General features: G+C 42.6%; 1 protein-coding gene across 1 annotated transcript in view; it reads left to right on the top strand.

Annotated features, from left to right (window-relative positions):
* TRPC5 (transient receptor potential cation channel subfamily C member 5) overlaps positions 1 to 20,443 on the top strand; it is a 347,276-nt gene that overhangs the window by 141,959 nt on the left and 184,874 nt on the right. Inside the window, exon 2 of the mRNA XM_070785143.1 lies at positions 14,014 to 14,412. Coding sequence (XP_070641244.1) covers positions 14,035 to 14,412 — 378 coding nt within the window. The 5' untranslated portion in view covers positions 14,014 to 14,034. The remainder of the gene's footprint in view (positions 1 to 14,013; positions 14,413 to 20,443) is intronic.

Here is a 20,443-nt window from a genome sequence, read left to right as displayed (position 1 = left end):
GGTGTGTATCTGCTAATCCCAAACTCCTAATTTATCGCTCTCCCATCACCTTTCCCCTTTGGTAACCATAACTTTCTTTTCTATGACTGTGAGACAGACTAGATAAATCCAATGTATATATCTTCCGTCTCACCAGTTCTTTCTTCTACCCTCTCAAATCTGCTGTTTCACGTTTGGCTAATATTGCTAGGGAGGCTAACTCCAACCCTGAGAAAATTCCAAGGCGGGGGGGTTTAAAAAAGGCAATCAGTCCTCTGTGATGATTTCTCTTTTTCATGAAGAAATTTAGTATCTATGTATTGACCAGTCAAAACATATAATCACAGTTCTTTGAGAACAAAATTCACATTTCCCCCCTCCCAGCACCAGCAAGCTGCACTAACTAACAATATGAGGCACAGTCCCCATGGCTATCTCCAAGCTAGGAAGTGGGGGATTGTAAGCAGTTCAGTAAAAATTCCACAAAACTCTCTTACCAAAATTTAATAGCTTATTTCTTCATTAAGCACTATTTTGATTAGTGTAAGTTTTTATTAGAGTCCAGAGTTCAGAAAAGGTTGATTTGAACTGATGGGTGTTGCTAGGTTAAATCATTGCATTAGTGCAGAGATGGGTTTTTGAAGTTCCCTACTCTGCCAATATTTATAATGTCCTTTTTTTTTAATAAAAAATTTTGTGAAATTTTAATACATTTATTGTTTCATTTAACTTTAATTTCCCAGGTCTATATAAAACTCAAAAGACATACTTTTTGTAATTTACATCTTAATTTGTAAGAAGTTATATTTTTATTAGGTTATTTCTATTCAGCAACATAGTGTGCTTCCCTGTTCTGCCTTATTTTTTTCCCATCAGTAACTTCTCTTACATTGAATCCTGTTCCTTTCTAGGTAAATTTATTCCTGGATGTCTTCAGATGTTATCACTATTCTGCATTGAATTTTTTCTTTATAATTTCTGAGTGATGATGATTACTGATATAAATTTTTAAAGCTATTGATATTTGTATTTTTTTCTTACATTCTGTCACCTTACCAAAGTTTCTTGAAAGCTTTTTAACAGATTTTTGAAAAGTTTCTTGGATGTTCTATTATACCATTATATACCTATAAAGGTAATTTGTTAAATATTTGTAATATTTTCACATCCTTCTCTTATTACATTAGTCAAAACCTTAAAATTGAATAATAGAGCTGATAACAGCATTCTTGATTTTAATGGCAATGGGTCCAGTATTTCACAATTTATTATGATATTTATTATTGATTTGAGGTAAATAGTTTTTTTGTGTATATAGGTAGTTTACTTCTGTTCCAATTTTACTTCATTCTTTAAATAAATAGGTTCTGAGTTAATATCAATTTTTTCATCTATTGATATAATCATGTTTTCTTTCTTTTAAGTGGTTGACAGTTACTATTTCTATTGAAAATTTTCTCATATTGAACCCTGCTTGCTCTTAGGATAAGTTCCACTTGGTCATAATGTTATTCTTCAAATTTACTTCTGGTTTTCATTTGCTAATATTTTATTTAGAGTTTTTTAGAATGATTTTCATGGTTGAAATTTGTCTATATATATATATATACACACACATATATATATACATATACATATATATATATATAACTATATATATATAGTTTTCACTTCGGAGTAGCATTATCAGGTTTTGGCATTAAGATTATGCTAGCTTTGTAGAATGAATTCAGGAGTGTTCTTCCTTGATCTATAATCTGAAAATGATTTTAATATCAAGATAATATCTGCATTTTTTAAGTTTTGTTGATATACACAAATGTGAAACCACTTGAACCAAGTGACTTTTAACTGGTAGACCTTTCAAACTATTTTAATTTCCTCTATGATTATTAAGCTGCTCAAGTTTTCTATTTGTTTGTGGTTTAATTTTTGTAATTTTCCCCAAAATGCTATCACTTAGGATGTCTTCAGCTTCTTGTAAAAGAGAAGCATGCCTAAAAGTGGGTTAACAAAAAGTGAGTTTTCATCTCACACAACTAGAAGTCTAGAGGTTGAGCAGCTTCCAGATTAATTAATTCAATGGCTCAGAGACATCATAAAGGACCCAATTTATGCCATCCTCAGCATGGAAGCTGAGTCTTTTAGGCTGCCTTTCTTCATAATCTCAAAAATGGCTACCAAAGTTTGGTGTCATATGCAAATGACATCATTCAGAGGCAAAAAGGGGAAATATTTCTTATTTTTACATCTCTTTTTAAGAACAAAGAAACTTTTCCTAGAAGCCCTCTAGCACATCTCATTGGGCAGAACTGTACCAATGCTCAAATCTAGGTCAATCAAAGAAATGGAATTACCAATATTTACTTGAAAAGAAAGTGAAGTCGTTCAGTCGTGTCCGACTCTTTGTGACCCTGTGGACTGTAGCCTACCAGGCTACTCCATCCATGGGATTTTCCAAGCAAGAATACTGGAATGGTTTGCCATTTCCTTCTCCAGGAGTTCTTCCTGACCCAGGGATCGAACCCAGGTCTACCCACATTGTAGGCAGACGCTTTACCATCTGAGCCACCTTAGACTAATTAAGACCCTTTCCTTGAGGTAAAAAGGAGGGCTTCTTGCTTAAGCACTTGGCCACATGCAGGGAAGGTGGTTAAACACACAAGAAAAAAGCATAGCTCTTCTCACAGAGCATCCCTACATCTCTACCCCTACCACTATTTCATGTAGTAATTTAATACATATCTATTGAGAGCCTACTATGTGCCAGGTTGTGGATATAGAGTAGTAAACATGACAGATAAAGTTTGCTATTATGGAGTTTACAATAAATTTGGGGGAGCTAGGTGTTAAAATACTAAACAAAAATATAAGCATTTCAAGTAGTAATAAATTCTTTAAGAAAAGCAAGTCTGGATAATGAGATAGAGGGTGACACAAAGGAGCATCTCCACTGGAAATGTGTTCTTTGCAGGCTTACTGAAGAGATGACATTTGATCTGATCTCCATCATAAGAAGAAAACTGATGAACTAGTAGAATAGGATTATAGGCAGTGAACCACATGTGATAAGGTCCCAAGGTGGTCACATGCTTGAGAAGTTAGAATAGGAAGAGTGCTAATGTTCTCTAGAATACCACTGTGATTTATATACTCACACCTGAGCACCTGCTGTGTCCCTTATCTAGAATGACCATCCCTACATTGCTAACAAACTCTTCAGTTCAGTTCAGTCACTCAGTAATGTCCAACTCTTTGCAGCCCCATGAACTGTAGCACACCAGGACTCCCGGTCCATCACCGACTCCCGAAGCCTACCCAAACTCATGTCCATTGAGTCAGTGATGCCATCCAACCATCTCATCCTCTGTCATCCCCTTCTCCTCCTGCCTTCAATCTTTCCCAGCATCAGGGTCTTTTCAAATGAGTCAGCTCTTCCCATCAGGTGGCCAAAGTATTGGAGTTTCAGCTTCAACATCAGTCTTTTCAATGAACACCCAGGACTGATCTCCTTTAGGATGGACTGGTTGGATCTCCTTGCAGTCCAAGGGACTCTCAAGAGTCTTTTCTAACACCACAGTTCAAAAGCATCATTTCTTCAGCACTCAGCTTTCTTTATAGTCCAATTCTCACATCCATACATGACTACTGGAAAAACCATAGCCTTGACTAGACAGATGTTTGTTGAAAAAGTAATGCCTCTGCTTTTTAATATGCTGTCTAGGTTTGTCATAGCTTTTCTTCCAAGGAGTAAGTAAGTAAGTAAGTTCGGTCTCTCAGTTGTGTCCGACTCTTTGAGACCCCATGAATTGCAGCATGCCAGGCATCCCTGTCTACCACCAACTCGCAGAGTTCACGCAAACACATCCATCCAGTCAGTGATGCCATCCAGCCATCTCATCCTCTGTCATCCCCTTTTCGTCCTGCCCCCAATCCCTCCCAGCATCAGGGTCTTTTCCAATGAGTCAACTCTTCACATGAGGTGGCCACAATATTGGAGTTTCAGCTTTAGCATCATTCCTTGCAAAGAACACCCAGGGCTGATCTCCTTCAGAATGGACTGGTTGGATCTCCTTGCAGTCCAAGGGACTCTCAAGAGTCTTCTCCAACGCCACAGTTCAAAAGCATCAATTCTTCGTTGCTCAGCTTTCTTCACAGTCCAACTCTCACATCCAAACATGACCATTGGAAAAACCATAGCCTTGACTAAACAGACCTTTGTTGGCAAAGTAATGTCTCTGCTTTTCAATATGCTATCTAGGTTGGTCATAACTTTCCTTCCAAGGAGTAAGTGTCTTTTAATTTCATGGCTGCAGTCACCATCTGTAGTGATTTTGGAGCCCCCAAAAATAAAGTCTGACACTGTTTCCACTGTTTCTCCACCTATTTCCCATGAAGTGATGGGACCAGATCCCATGATCTTCGTTTTCTGAATGTTGAGCTTTAAGCCAACTTTTTCACTCTCCTCTTCACTTTCATCAAGAGGCTTTTTAGTTCCTCTTCACTTTCTGCCATAAGGGTGGTTTCATCTGCATATCTGAGGTTATTGATATTTCTCCTGGCAATCTTGATTCCAGCTTGTGTTTCTCCAGCCCAGCGTTTCTCATGATGTACTCTGCATATAAGTTAAATAAGCAGGGTGACAATATACAGCCTTGACGTACTCCTTTTCCTATTTGGAACCAGTCTGTTGTTCCATGTCCAGTTCTAACTCTTGCTTCCTGACCTGCATACGAGTTTCTCAAGAGGCAGGTCAGGTGGTCTGGTATTCCCATCTCTTTCAGAATTTTCCACAGTTTATTGTGATCCACACAGTCAAAAGCTTTGGCATAGTCAATAAAGCAGAAATAGATGTTTTTCTGGAACTCTCTTGCTTTTTCAATGATCCAGCGGATGTTAGCAATTTGATCTCTGGTTCCTCTACCTTTTCTAAAACCAGCTTGAACATCAGGAAGTTCACGGTTCACATATTGCTGAAGCCTGGCTTGGAGAATTTTGAGCATTACTTTACTAGCATGTGAGATGAGTGCAATTGTGCAGTAGTTGGAGCATTCTTTGGCATTGCTTTTCTTTGGGATTGGAATGAACACTGACCTTTTCCAGTCCTGTGGCCACTGCTGAGTTTTCCAAATTTGCTGGCATATTGAGTGCAGCTTTTTCACAGCATAATCTTTCAGGATTTGAAATAGCTCAACTGGAATTCCATCACCTCCACTAGCTTTGTTCATAGTGATGCTTTCTAAGGCCCACTTGACTTCACATTCCAGGATGTCTGGCTCTAGGTGAGTGATCATACCATCGTGATTATCTTGGTCATGAAGATATTTTTTGTACAGTTCTTCTGTGTATTCTTGCCATCTCTTCTTAATATCTTCTGCTTCTGTTAGGTCCATACCATTTCTGTCCTTTATTGAGCCCATCTTTGCATGAAATGTTCCCTTTGTATCTCTAATTTTCTTGAAGAGATCTCTAGTCTTACCCATTCTGTTGTTTCCCTCTATTTCTTTACATTGATCACTGAAGAAGGCTTTCTTGTCTCCTCTTGGTATTCTTTGCTGTTCTTCTTGCTATTCTCCACTGATCTCCAGTAGCATATTGGGCACCTACTGACCTGGGGAGTTCCTCTTTCAGTATCCTATCATTTTGACTTTTCATACTGTTCATGGGGTTCTCAAGGCTAGAATACTGAAGTGGTTTGCCATTCCTTTCTCCAGTGGACCACATTCTGTCAGACCTCTCCACCATGACCAAGGCCACCTGTCTTGGGTGGCCCCACGGGCATGGCTTAGTTTCATTGAGTTAGACAAGGCTGTGGTCCTAGTGTGATTAGATTGACTAGTTTTCTGTGATTATGGTTTCAGTGTGTCTGCCCTCTGATGCCCTCTTGCAACACCTACTGTCTTACTTGGCTTTCTCTTACCTTGGACATGGGGTATCTCTTCACAGTGCTCCAGCAAAGCACAGCTGCTGCTCCTTACCTTGGACAATGGGTATCTCCTCACCACCGCCCCTCTTGACCTTGAATGTGGAATGGCTCCTCTAGGCCCTCTTGTGCCCGAGCAGCCACCACTCCTTGGACGTGGGGTTGCTCCTTTAAGATTAGTGTAACTACATTAAAATTAGGAAGTTCTCTAAGTGGTTCTCTTAAAGGAGTCAAAATGCTCTCAAAATCAACATGCACACACACACACACAGGTATGTACATACACATGTACACACACACACAAGCTTCCTCTCACTAGCCCACCTCCGTGGCTATGTACATGAAGTTGCCATTCTAGTCACTCATTGGATTGGGCATTCAAGATTCTTGTTCAAATGCAGTTTTTCTCTAGATGAGGTATGGCTTTAAGCCACTCAGCTGTTACAATCAGCTTCTATCACAGTGCCTGGTACTTATTCATTGAATGTATTTATTATCTGCCATTTACCCTTGAGATTGTATAAGTTTATCAAATTAAATCTACTTTCCTTAAAGGACTCTGAAGAGATGGACAACTAGACAGATAAGAAGAAGGGTAAGAAGTCACAAGGATTTCACCATTCAAGCTCAATCCTCATGGCACAGAGTACAAGCCACACACAGATACTGTGTCCCTCCAAAGGCACTAAATTTTAGTGAGATGGGAAGCTTTCGTCCTCACAAAGGCCTGAGCTGGGCAATGATCTGGGCTGGGATTTGGTGAGACCACTTTGTGTCCTGCCCTTCTGCCCAGCCCATTGATTTAGCTCTTTAAATTGCATCATTTGAACCCACAGATGTCACAGATTCCATTAGACAAACTCCTCTGGCTAGCAGAACCAGAAAGAGGGAACATGATAAGCACCTGAGAGCCTGATTGACCATTCTTAATCTTCATTGCTTGGGAGACTACAGTGGGAGTTCACTTATAGAATAGGATGAAGTGCTGGCTGGTTTTATTTCATTCAATTAAGGATACATCTCAAAACCAGTGCCTAATAATGGGAATACGAACCTCACTTCCTGGCTTAGGTTAGTGGCAGATGAGTACAATCTGCCAAGCATAACTATAACAGTAAAGGGTTATGGAAAGGAACCTTCCCTATAACCCATCCTCAAGAGATGCCAGAAATTCCATCATTAGTTACTTATTCCCAGAAAAATGGCAGAGTAGGACTAACAGCAAGCATATGGATAAAGAATTGATTTCAGAGCTTAGAGTGAGGATGAGGCTAAAAGCTGTCAATGAGGGTCAAATGGCACCAGCTTTGGGGACTGGCAGAGGGCAAGGAACTAGGAAAGTCATTAGACATATTATAAGCTTACAGGTGGACACTTAACATGTTGTTCAGTTGCTAAGTCATGTCCAACTTTGTGACCCCATGGACTGCCACACACCAGGTTCCTCTGTTCTCTGCTATCTCCTGGAGTCTGCTCAAACTCAATGCTCAATGGCTCAATGCTCAATGCTCAATGGCATCAATTGAGTCAGTGATGCCATCCAACCATCTCAACCTCTGCCACCCCCTTCTCCTCTTGCCCTCAATCTTTCCCAGCATCAGGGTCTTTTCCAATGAGTCAGCTCTTCCCATCAGGTGGCCAAAGTATTGGCGCTTCAGCTTCAGCATCAGTCCTTCCAATGAATACTCAGGGTTGATTTCCTTTAGGATTGACTGGTTTAATCTCCTTGCTGTTCAAGGGACTCTCAAGAAGCTTCTTCAGCACTACAATTCAAAAGCATCAATTTTTCAGACTATATGGGAAACCCATTTTATATCCTGGGTAGTATAGAGGTGGGCATGGATACATAAAAGAGACATCCAGGCCTCTCCTTTCCCCTCCATCATATCTTCCATGTCCTTCTAAATATACATCTCGTTACTTCCAAGGCCACAGCAACTTTCTTAATCAAGGAATTCACCTTAAAGTGTTATTGGCTATTGGCCATGTAATTTATTGTCCCTTCCAGGGGTAGTTTTTAGGAATATAGTGCCTTAAAGTGAAGGAATCACTCTCATAGTATTTCTCAGGCAACCTCTGGAGGAGAGGTTTTTTTCTCTACAGGGGAATACCACAAAGCTTCTCATGGCTCAGCCCACTGGAAATGCAATGGACCAGATTAATTTCAAATGCAAGAGATGAAAAGTAACACTAGACTCTGAACTGACTATAGATCATCCAATTATACTTACTTCAAGTTGCAAATTGACCATGATTGTACTGTCCTCTCTCTTTACTATTATAACTCACACATCTGGCATAGAGTGAGAGTTCAGTGAATGTACTTCTTGTTGCTTTCATTACTATTACTACTAGAAGCAGTAGTAGTATTAATGCTGCCCCAGTACCTGGCACAGTGCCCAGGACATATGAATTATCCCCAAAGTGGAATAATTTATCACTCTGGCTCCTGGCATAGTGCCTGGCACTCAACAGGGCTTTGATTGAGTTAGTTCCCTGTGTTTTCACTTTTCCCTGGGACACATTTGTCTTCAGTTTCCCTTATAGCTTGTCTTGCTAACATGGACATGGACCTTCCTGTAGCAGTAATACTTAGCCCAGAACCACTAGTGACACCATCTGAAAAGACATCTAGCCTTTCCTTTCATAGTAGTCTCTTAAGGGGCTTTCCTGGTGGCTCAGATGGTAGAATACACCTGCAATGCAGGAGACCTGGGTTTGGTCCCTGGGTTGGGAAGATCCCCTGGAGGAGGGCATGGCAACCCACTCTAGTATTCTTACCTAGAGAATCCCCATGGACAGAGGAGCCTGGTGGGCTACAGTCCATGGGATCGCAAAGAGTCAAGCACAACTGAGGGACTAAGCACATCATAGCACAGCCTCTTAAGTGGCAAATGGGCAGCAAGTGGATTTTCTGTTTTTTTAGTTTGTGTGTGTGTGTGTGTGTAATTTTTTTTTAGTATAATTGCTTTACAATGTTGTATTAGCTTCTGCTGTACACTGAAGTGAATTAGCTATATGTACACATATATTCCCTCACTCTTGGACCCCCCCATCCCACCTGCCCCCTCATCCCACCCCTCTAGGTCATCAAAGAGCACCAAGCTGAGCTCCCTGTGCTATACAATAGCTTCCCACTAGCTAGCTATTTTACACACGGTAGTGTATATATGTCAAGTGTTTAAGATCATTTTTAATATAGTGAAACAAGATTTGAGCTGCTGCCTTATAATTTGTTTACCTCTAATCCCTGTATTCTATTATAGCCTTAAAAATATGCCCCCAAAACTATCTTAACTAGACTATGATCAAGCCCACCACATTTGTTCTTGTGATACCTGAACTACCCTCACATTTTCACACTATATTAATTCTTCAAGGACTGGATAACAGCTATCTTCTCCATGAAACCTCTGACACTTCCAGCCTCACAGAGCCCTTTCTGAAAACCCCAAGCATCAAATCAGTACCACAAAATCTAGTACTCATTTGTGACTGTGCTGACCCCATCAGCTAGATTGTATTTGTTCATTAAACATCCATTTGTTGAGCACTCATCATGTTCCAGACCCTGTGTAAGTGCTAGGAAGGCAGGAATCAAGGTCAGATCAGATCAGTCGCTCAGCTGTGTCCGACTCTTTACGACCCCATGAATTGCAGCATGCCAGGCCTCCCTGTCCATCACCAACTCCCGGAGTTCACTCAGACTCACATCCATCGAGTCAGTGATGCCATCCAGCCATCTCATCCTCTGTCATCCCCTTCTCCTCCTGCCCCCAATCCACCACAGCATCAGAGTCTTTTCCAATGAGTCAACTCTTCACATGAGGTGGCCAAAGTACTGGAGTTTCAACTTCAACATCATTCCTTCCAAAGAAATCCCAGGGCTGATCTCCTTCAGAATGGACTGGTTGGATCTCCTTGCAGTCCAAGGGACTCTCAAGAGTCTTCTCCAACACCACAGTTCAGAAGCATCAATTCTTTGGGGCTCAGCCTTCTTCACAGTCCAACTCTCACATCCATACATGACCACAGGAAAAACCATAGCCTTGACTAGACAGATCTTTGTTGGCAAAGTAATGTCTCTGCTTTTCAATATGCTATCTAGGTTGGTCATAACTTTCCTTCCAAGGAGTAACTGTCTTTTAATTTCATGGCTGCAGTCACCATCTGTAGTGATTTTGGAGCCCAGAAAAATAAAGTCTGACACTGTTTCCACTTTTTCCCCATCTATTTCCCATGAAGTGGTGGAACCGGATGCCATGATCTTCGTTTTCTGAATGTTGAGCTTTAAGCCAACTTTTTCACTCTCCACTTTCACTTTCATCAAGAGGCTTTTTAGTTCCTCTTCACTTTCTGCCATAAGGGTGGTGTCATCTGCATATCTGAGGTTATTGATATTTCTCCCGGAAATCTTGATTCCAGTTTGTGTTTCTTCCAGTCCAGCATTTCTCATGATGTACTCTGCATATAAGTTAAATAAACAGGGTGACAATGTACAGCCTTGACGTACTCCTTTTCCTATTTGGAACCAGTCTGTTGTTCCATGTCCAGTTCTAACTGTTGCTTCCTGACCTGCATACAAATTTCTCAAGAGGCAGATCAGGTGGTCTGGTATTCCCATCTCTTTCAGAATTTTCCACAGTTTACTGTGATCCACACAGTTAAAGACTTTGGCATAGTCAATAAAGCAGAAGTAGATGTTTTCCTGGAACTCTCTTGCTTTTTCCATGATCCAGCGGATGTTGGCAATTTGATCTCTGTTTCCTCTGCCTTTTCTAAAACCAGCTTGAACATCAGGAATTTCATGGTTCACATATTGCTGAAGCCTGGCTTGGAGATTTTTGAGCATTACTTTACTAGCATGTGAGATGAGTGCAATTGTGTGGTAGTTTGAGTATTCTTTGGCATTGCCTTTCTTTGGGATTGGAATGAAAAGTGACCTTTTCCAGTCCTGTGGCCACTGCTGAATTTTCCAAATTTGCTGGCATATTGAGTGCAGCTCTTTCACAGCATCATCTTTCAGGATTTGAAATAGCTCAACTGGAATTCTATCACCTCCACTAGCTTTGTTCATAGTGATTCTTTCTAAGGCCCACTTGACTTCACATTCCAGGATGTCTGGCTCTAGGTCAGTGATCACACCATCGTGATTATCTGGTATCCCTACACAAACAGCAGGAAGACAAAGATGCAGTTGAATGATGTAGAACAAATGTGATCTGAGTGCCAGGGGGGAGCCCAAAGGGAGATTCTGAGGGTATCGGGAAGGCTTCACAGAGAAGGGTGGGACTTATTAGCAAGGTGCTGAAGTAGAGAGGGGTTTGTTAAATAGAGAAGGTAGGATGGAGTCATGTGCAAACACATGATCATGAAAGGGTAACTCAGAGAACATGGCTCAGTATGGCTAGAATTTGGGGTGAGAAGGAGAGAGATGAGAGAATATCATGGAAGGTTTACTCATTCATTCATCACACTTATATCCAGCATCCAGGGTATGCCAGGAACTGGGCTTGGATGAATGCTAAAAAGTCAGGACAGATGCAACCTCTGCACTTGAGCTTTAAAGCAAATTGGACTGAACAGATGATTACTCAGGAAGACAAAGACATATGTCTGTGTTACTAGAAATTTTGATTAACATCAAGAAAGAAGAGAAAAGGCTATGGCTACAATGGAGAGAAGAATATGAAGGAACTACTTTATAGAGAGCAGTTGATGAGGGCATCTCTGAAGAGGTGACATTTAGTTGAGGCTTGAAAAATGAAAAGTTGGAGGACAGTGTTCCAGGAGATGATCGAAGGTCTTGAGGTAGGAGAATACTTGGCATGTTGGAAGAATCAAAAGAAGCTTTACAGGGCTAAACAACAGTGGATGAAGGTGAGAGTACTTTCAAATGACATTAGATAGGTAAACAAACACAAGCCAAGACCTAGTAAGTAGATCTCGGAAAGGAGTGTTGATTTCATCTCAAAAGCAGTGGGATACAAACCAAGGAGAGTGAAATAGGATCAGCTTTGTGTTTCACAGGATAACTTGGGGGTAGTGTGGAAGACAATCTGAAAGGGGAGAGAAGGGAGTTGGAATGACTCATTGTAAGTGTGTGGAATGGTCCAAGTGGGAGATGATGAAGACAGGGACCTTTTTCTTTCTTCTGTTTCAAAGGTGACTAGTACAGTGCTAGGCATGCTGAAGGCTTCCACTGTGATCATGTTGATTAACTAAAAAATGTAAACTGAATTGGGCTGTTGAGTCTCTTTTCAGGAGCTCTCACTGTCTCTTCTTTCTCCTCCCTTTTTCTTTATAATGGAGACAGGGAGGCAGGGAGGTGTTCTACAATTAGCATTATTAAAGTAATTTGCTGTTTAGTGACAAATGCTTCCTGTAAATGCCACTTTCCTTTAGTCATTGCTGAGTTACTTGAAAGTAGCACAAGAAAATATCAGTGCTTCTCAAAACAGCCAAGCAGCAGTCTGCTCTCCTGAGATTTGGATGCAGAGAGAAATTTGTCATCTGGGCCTGTTCAGGGCAAGAGGCAACACTAACCTTCAAACACTAACTTCCCAGAAGATCACAAGTGCATGAATTGCAAATGCCACTTGGTATAATATATGCCGCTCACTCTGCCAAAGCAGAGATGTAATTACCTGGAAGAATAAGGCAAATGTTTGTGGAAGCCACATGTCTTCATCATCTCTTATATCCAGAAGATGAGACAAGAGGCCCTTTATCACATTTCCATTTCTTTTTGCTGGCAAAACAGTTCAGTAGTGAAAGACACTTAAATAACATCATCCAACCTCAGCCTCCAGAGAGTCCTGGAGGTCCCAGGGATGGTAGGGAAAGGGGAGTCAGTCACCTCATGGGTCTGAGCCTCATCTGCCCTGGGGAGGATAAGCATTCCCATCTCATAGGGCTAGTACAAGGAGTCAATGAGAAATGTGTACGAATTCAATCTGTAAACTACAAGGCAGAGCTCTATATTGTGATTCATTCTATGCAATTAAAGGCAAAGACTATCTTTTATTCTTGGTCTCCCAGAGAAAGTTAAACATATTGTAGGAATGCATTAATAGGTTTTGCTTTGAAATCACTTCTATTACAATCTGGCTTTAGATATAGTGCATGTAAAACAGACCAGTCACTTCTCAGAATTGAATCAGATAGATTCTCATATATGTCAACTGCTTGGTTTAGGTGGTGGAGGAAAAACATCAGGAGGGGCTAGAGGCGATACATGACTGTAGTGTGTCGGAGTCAGTACCCTTTTCCCCAGTGAGCAGCAGTCAGAAGAAGGCTTCAGTTAGCATTCCAACAGGATTTCAATCCAGGATCTGCATCCAGGGCAGCTGCAAATGTAATCCTACAAATTAGCAGAGGCCCACGGTCCAAAGAAAAGTAGCCAAAAATGAGGTCCAACTTTGCATCAGCAATCAGAAGTATTATCATGAGTATTTCCAGACAGCAGAAGGGAAGGAAAAAACTAACTTGTGCCATGTCTCAGGAGGTTTGCTCTTTACCAGTTACTGTGATCAGTCATTATCTCATTTAACTCTCACAATAGCTTTATGAGATAGGAATTAGTCTTTAGCATGGGGCCTGGTGCTGTTAATGTTATTAATATTGATAAGCTTTACAGGGCTCCCCTAGTGGCTCAGATGGTAAAGAGTCTGCCTGCAATGCAGAAGACCCAGGTCAATCCCTGGGTCAGGAAGATCCCCTGGAGGAGGGCATGGCAGCCCACTCCAGTATTCTTGCCTGGGAAATCCCATGGATTTCCCACCAGGCTATAGTCTGTGGGGTCGCAAAGAGTTGGACATAACTGAGTGACTTACACAAACAAGCTTAATAATAAGAAACTGAAGCACAGTGAGCTTGAGTAACTTCTTTAAGGTCACAGACCTGGTAAAGCTAGAGATTGAACCCAGGTCTTTCTGACCCAAAAGCCCAGGATCTTTCTTCTATATACTCCTTTGCAAGAGGAGAAAGATTGTAGCTTTAAAACAGCTAAGGATTTTTCAAGTCCCTAGCAAGGCTGCCTCCATAACTGACCACTTAAGAGCTGCAGGTATCTAACAACATCTTTGATCTCCCTCTATCTCCTCATTTAGGTTTCAAAATTGCTATGAACCATGGCCCAACTGTACTACAAAAAGGTCAACTACTCACCATACAGAGACCGCATTCCCCTGCAGATTGTGAGGGCAGAGACAGAGCTCTCTGCTGAGGAGAAGGCCTTCCTCAATGCTGTGGAGAAGGGGGACTACGCCACTGTGAAGCAGGCCCTCCAGGAGGCCGAGATCTACTACAATGTCAACATCAACTGCATGGACCCACTGGGCCGGAGCGCCCTGCTAATTGCCATTGAGAATGAGAACTTGGAGATCATGGAGCTCCTGCTGAACCACAGTGTGTATGTTGGCGATGCACTGCTCTATGCCATCCGCAAGGAAGTGGTGGGTGCTGTGGAGCTTCTGCTCAGCTACAGGCGGCCCAGTGGAGAGAAGCAGGTAAGAATTCCCTACAGCTGGGGAAATAACCAGGGACAAGACAGCATCACAGGGTCAGAAGCCATGAAACTCAGGAAGGTTAGGTAGGCTGGAGTTGAGAAGCCCTATAATGGCAACCCTCTCCTCTCCAAAATAGTGCCAGTGGTCTCACGTGGGATCAGAGAGCCACCCTGCATGGCCCATACTGAGTTTTACTCATTTGCTTTTTCCTTATTAGTATTTGCTGACATATATTCAATACTCGGGCTTCCCAGGTAGCATAGTGGTAAAGAATCTGCCTGCCAGTGCAGGAGATGCAAAATACATGGGTTCAGTCCCTGGGTAGGGAAGATCCCCTGGAGGAGGAAATGGCAACCCACTCCAGTATTCATGCCTGGGAAATCCCATGAACAGAGGAGCCTAGTGGGCTACAGTCCTTGGGGTCACAAAAAGTAGGACACGACTGAGCAACTGAGCATCCACACAACGTAAAATTGTGCTCTCCATTTCCAGAATATTCTAACTCTTTCTACGCTCCCTACCTCCTGCTCTATATCTTCATTTCCTTCCTCTACTCAAAGGTTACATTTGAGAGCAGGAGAGATGAAACACAGACCTGAGTTTTCTCCTCACCTGCTCTTTCCTGAAGGACAGGAGGCCTTTAAACTTGAGTGCTGTGGCACAGATGCAGATGGATCCAGGAATTACACATATCTCTCAGTCTCACTCATGTGACTACATTCCACCCCTAGATGTTTGGAGTTTTGCCTCTGCGATTCTCTTATCTTCTGAGGAACCAAAATTTAATATTTTGGAGTTACCTTTGAGTCCTTCCTCGCCCTTGTCTTCATGTTCAATCCCCAAGCCCTGTTGAGTTCTTCCTTCCCAATATCTTTTATGTGCTTTTTTTCCTCTCTAACCCATCTCCTACCACTCTGCCTCAGGTTCTCATCATCTCTCTCCTAGATGAGTAATTCCCCAAGTGTGCTTCCTGGACCATCAGCATTAGCATCACCAGGGGAACTTGTTAGAAAACACAAATGTGAAAGCCTCCAGATCAGACTGGATCTGGATCAGACTGGATCAGACACTCTGGGGATGGGGCCCAGCAAGCCCTCCAGGTGACTATGATGCTGCTCATGTTTGAGAATCCCTATACTAGACTAGCATGAAAGCTTCTATCTGGACTCCTATCTGGACTCTCTTTCTTTCTCTCAAACTGTCCTCAGCAATGACATGGTTTATTCTTCCTCAAATAACATAACAATCCTCTCATTCCTTTTCATCCTTTCAGTGACTCCAACGGCTCTTCACTAGAAGAGAAGCAAACCCATAAAGCCTAGCACTCAGTACCCTTCATTAATGATTTTTCTAGTCTTGTTTCCCTCTAGGCCCTTTTAAATGCCACAAGTCAGGAAGGTCTCCACTGTCTCTCTTCTTTCAGAGCATAGTAGGGTACGTAGTGGGCTTCCCAGGTGGCACAGTAGTAAAGAACCCATCTGCCAATGCAGAAGACTGGGGTTCAATCCCTGGGTCGGGAAGATCCCCCGGAGGAGGAAATGGCAACCCACTTCAGTATTCTTGCCTGAATAATCCCATGGATGGAGGAGTCTGGCAGGCTACAATCCATGCAGTTGCAGAGAGCTGGATATGATTTAGCACATATGTTCATAGAGGCATGTAGCAAAGAGAATACAGTCATCAACATGGAATACCACAATACACTAAAAAGTACAAACAGCACAAACCGAAACCCAACTCAAAAAGTGCTTACAAAATACTGATAATGGAAACACTCAACATCAAATCTTATGGGACATGACCAAAGCTGAGTTTAAAGGGAAGTCATAGCTTTAATACTTGCCTAGTTAAACAAAAAGGAATGAAAATAAGCTAACTGATAACTCGAAGACCAGGAATTGGAATTGACAGAGCAGAAAACAAGATGCTAGATTAAAAGTTCCTTGGGTAAAGAGCCTGAATCAACATTTAATACGGTGCCAAGAGAGAAGGGGCCTTATCTCTCTTTTCCACTGCTATATCCCGGCACTGGGAGAGTACCTGCAATATCAAAGGCACTCAATAAATATTTATTTTATGAATGAATCACACGCAACTGCACTGTGCTAAGCATCTCACACCATTTAATCCTCCCAGCTACTCTGGGAGGCAGGCACTATTCTGATTGTCCCCATGATACCGATGAGACAAATTGAGCCATAGGATGGTATAAATGTCAGAGCCAGCATTCAAACCCAGGCTGCCTGGCCCCTAAACCCACCCTCTTAAGCACTAGGCTACACTGCTCCCCTGGCTGTCCGAGGTAAGTCTGAGAACTCCCAGCACAGGAGTTTTGAGACAGGGTACGTCAGTGGAGGGGGAGAAGGAAACGGCAATCCACTCCAGTATTCTTTCCTTGAGAATCCTATGGACAGAGGAGTCCATGGGGTCACAAACAGTCAGACAGACTAAGTGACTAACACACACACACACACACACACACACACACACACACATCAGTGGAGGATGGATAACCTCTCTGGAAAGGACAGGTCTATAGGATTTGGATATACAGCAAAGCAGACCACTCCCAGTCCACATCACCATCCCCATCACAACGGATTTGTTCTGGGCCCCTTTTCTCTAAAGCCCTGCTAAGTGTCTGGGTGATTTAATGTGCTAATCTGAACTAAGGCTTACCCAGCTACTCCCCTCCATGATGATCCTGCCCACCTCTGAGATGATGTAGCCATTGATTCTACCCTTCACTTGACACCAAGCACATAGTACATATGTAAGGTCAGCCTTACTTGTGGAAAGAAGCTAGCCTTACTAGACTTCATAATTAGATGGTTTCTTAAATGGGAGGCATAATCTAATTATGCCCCTTTGTTTTCATGTATCCGCCATCTGCACCTGACCCAGTGCCTAGTATATAATGAGTGACAGATAAATACTTACTGATGAGCAAGAAGGGCTTATGTGTATCTCTTGGAAAAGCACATAGCTAGCTGCTTGAACAAGACATCCTGGACTTTCAAATTCAATCCCATTTAGCATCATAACTGTTTTGAAAGAGTGCAGAACACAGAAGAGTTTCCAAAGAGGGCATTACCAATAGCAGCCCTATTTCTGAGTTTGGAAAGTAGGCCAAATCCTAACTTGATGGGCTCCCCCTCGTCCTGGTGGCTCAGATAGTAAAGAATCCACCTGCCAGTGCAGGAGACCTGGGTTCGATCCTTGGATTGAGAAGATCCCCTGCAGAAGGGAATGGCAACCCTCTCCAGTATTCTTGCCTGAAGTTCTCCATAGACAGAGGAGCCTGGTGGGCTACAGTCCATAGGGTCACAGAGAGTCAGACATGACTGAGAGATTAACACTTCCACTTTCCCTTTTCCCATCTGTCCCCATTGCTCTAGAAACCCTGAGGAAGAAAGGCACCTGGCAAACTCATTCTAAAGTACTGGGTTGGCCAAAAAGTTCATTAGTTTTAAGTTAAAATATATGTTTTCCTTTTCAAGAAATTTATTGAACAATGTATTCCTTGAGCAAAAAAACTTTTTGGCCAACACAATATAATTTAAGGCATGATCTTCCCCTTCATAAAAGCAGTGCTTAACTCACAGAAATGAAGCATTCCTGGTGGAATGTCAGGGATATGAAACATGGGTGAAGCTATTTGGGACAGGCTGTTTTTCACCAAGGTTCTTCCAGACTCACTGTGAATATAAGACCTTCTTTGTCCACACTCGAATATCATACCATATATATAAATCCAGAAAGCCATCAGCTCCCTCTCCAGGTCTCTTGAGCAGCTTTCTCTTCTCACACAACCCCTGCGAGCAGTTGGTGCTAAATTGCATTTTTCTTCCATTGCTCTGACAATTGCTGTGATAAGTCACATATCAGTATCTATAACAACAGGGTGCCACAGTGCTGGAGCTCTGCCTTTCTGGGAGATAGAAACAAGATTTGTTTACCTGGGAGCAGTCAGGGGTGTGAGCAAACACAGGACTCCTGAAGGGCCTCAGGTCCAGCTGGGCAGGTGACTCTCAGGAAGGCACTTCTCCTCTACACAGAATCCAAACACCTGACCCTTTTCACAGAGGCCCTCCCCTAGCTCACTAAAGGACTGGGAACAGCTGAGCTCCCTCAGTCTTGGCTGGATAAACTAGTGCCCTCTATAGATTTACTGACAAAGAAGTTTGCCTTCAGGCTGGCAACCAGACACCCTTTGCTCGACCCTGGCCCCAGACCATCATGCTCTTCTTCCTCTTCTAGCCTATCAAAAACTGCTCTCAAATATAGACCAGAGGCTGGCTGTAAATGGCTGATACTGGCTTCAAGTATTGGCACTCACATGGACACCTGCATCTTTAATAGGGACCAAATCTTAAAGTTAAAATGGTAATGCTCTATCAGATAGAATTTCCTGAAGCAGACAATAAGTAGAAGACTGTGTGTGTGTGTGTGTGTGTGTGTGTTATTCTGTGGTCTTCTTGCTACTCTAGAAAACCAACCCTCTTGGCAGCATCCACTCCCTAACCACTACAGCCTATTCCCTTAGGGATAGATGTTGGCCACCTGGGGGACTTGGGATTCCTTGGGGGTGAACACTCTGAAATAATTCTCATTGTTTTCTGCAGTCTCTCAAAAATGTTTATACAGAAGGTTTAATACAACCTATTTCTTGTCCATCAAACCTGCTCCCTTTACCCAGTGAATCTTGGAACTGACAGGGTAGCATGATCAGCAGGGGAAGCAAATCCAGTTTCAGTCCCAAGAGGAGCCTTGAATCAGTCTATGGTTAAAACTGGCTCAAAGATCAAGCTTTGTGCTTATGGAAAACTCGTCAAAATGAAGACGCCTAAACCCTGTTGCATAACTACAGAATCAGAATCTTGGGGGTTTGGGCCTGGAATCAGCATTTTTATACTTTTTAGTTTGTATTGGGGTATAGTTGATTAGCGGAGAGGCAATGGCACCCCACTCCAGTACTCTTGCCTGGAAAATCCCATGGATGGAGGAGCCTGGTAGGCTCCAGTCCATGGGGTCGCTAAGAGTTGGGCACGACTGAGTGACTTCACCTTCACTTTTCACTTTCATGCATTGGAGAAGGAAATGGCAACCCACTCCAGTATTCTTGCCTGGAGAATCCCAGGGACAGAGGAGCCTAGTGGGCTGCCCTCTATGGGGTCGCACAGAGTCGGACACGACTGAGGCGACTTAGCAGCAGCAGTAGTAGCAGCAGCATAATTGATTAGCAAACAATATTGTTATAGTTTCAAGTGAACAGCAAAGGGACTTGGCCATACATATGCATGTATCCTTTCTCCCCCAAACTCCCCTCCCATCCAGGTTGCCACATAACATTGAGCAAAGTTCCCTGTGCTATACAGTAGGTCCTTGTTGGTTATCCATTTTAAATATAGCAGTGTGTACATGTTCATCCCAAACTCCCTATCCCCTCCCTCAATCCTTCCCCAACCCCCAGCAACCATATGTTCATTGTGTAAGTCTGTGAGTTTCTTTCTGTTTTGTAAGTAAGAAATGATACAAATGGAACCAGCATTTTAATAAGCCCACTCCCACCCCTATCCAGGAAAGAGGTCTATGTGCCTCCCTGGATTTGTTCCCTACAGCTGTCATAACTAATTACTACTAACTGGGTGGCTTAAAGTCAAAGTATTCTCTCACAGTTCAAGAGGCCAGAAGTCCAAAATGCAGGTGTTGGCAGACTTGGTTTCTTCTGGAGGCTCCAAGAAAGAATCTGTCCCATGCCTTGGTTTGTAGCTGCATCACTCCAATCTCTGCCTCCATCATTACATGCAGTTCTCCTCAGTGTCCTTCTTCTGTGTGTCTGTGTCCAGACCCCCTCCTGTCTTCTTGATAGAGACACCAGTCATTCGATTAAGGGCCCACCATAATTCAGAACTCGGAGAAGGCAATGGCACCCCACTCCAGTACTCTTGCCTGGAAAATCCCATGGATGGAGGAGCCTAGTACGCTGCAGTCCATGGGGTCGCTAAGAGTCAGACACAACTGAGTGACT

The sequence above is a fragment of the Bos indicus genome, chromosome X, assembly GCF_029378745.1.
Source record: "Bos indicus isolate NIAB-ARS_2022 breed Sahiwal x Tharparkar chromosome X, NIAB-ARS_B.indTharparkar_mat_pri_1.0, whole genome shotgun sequence".
NCBI classification, from domain to species: domain Eukaryota; kingdom Metazoa; phylum Chordata; class Mammalia; order Artiodactyla; family Bovidae; genus Bos; species Bos indicus.
Note: the sequence above shows the minus strand (reverse complement) of the source record. Positions and strands in the feature narration are given on the sequence as shown.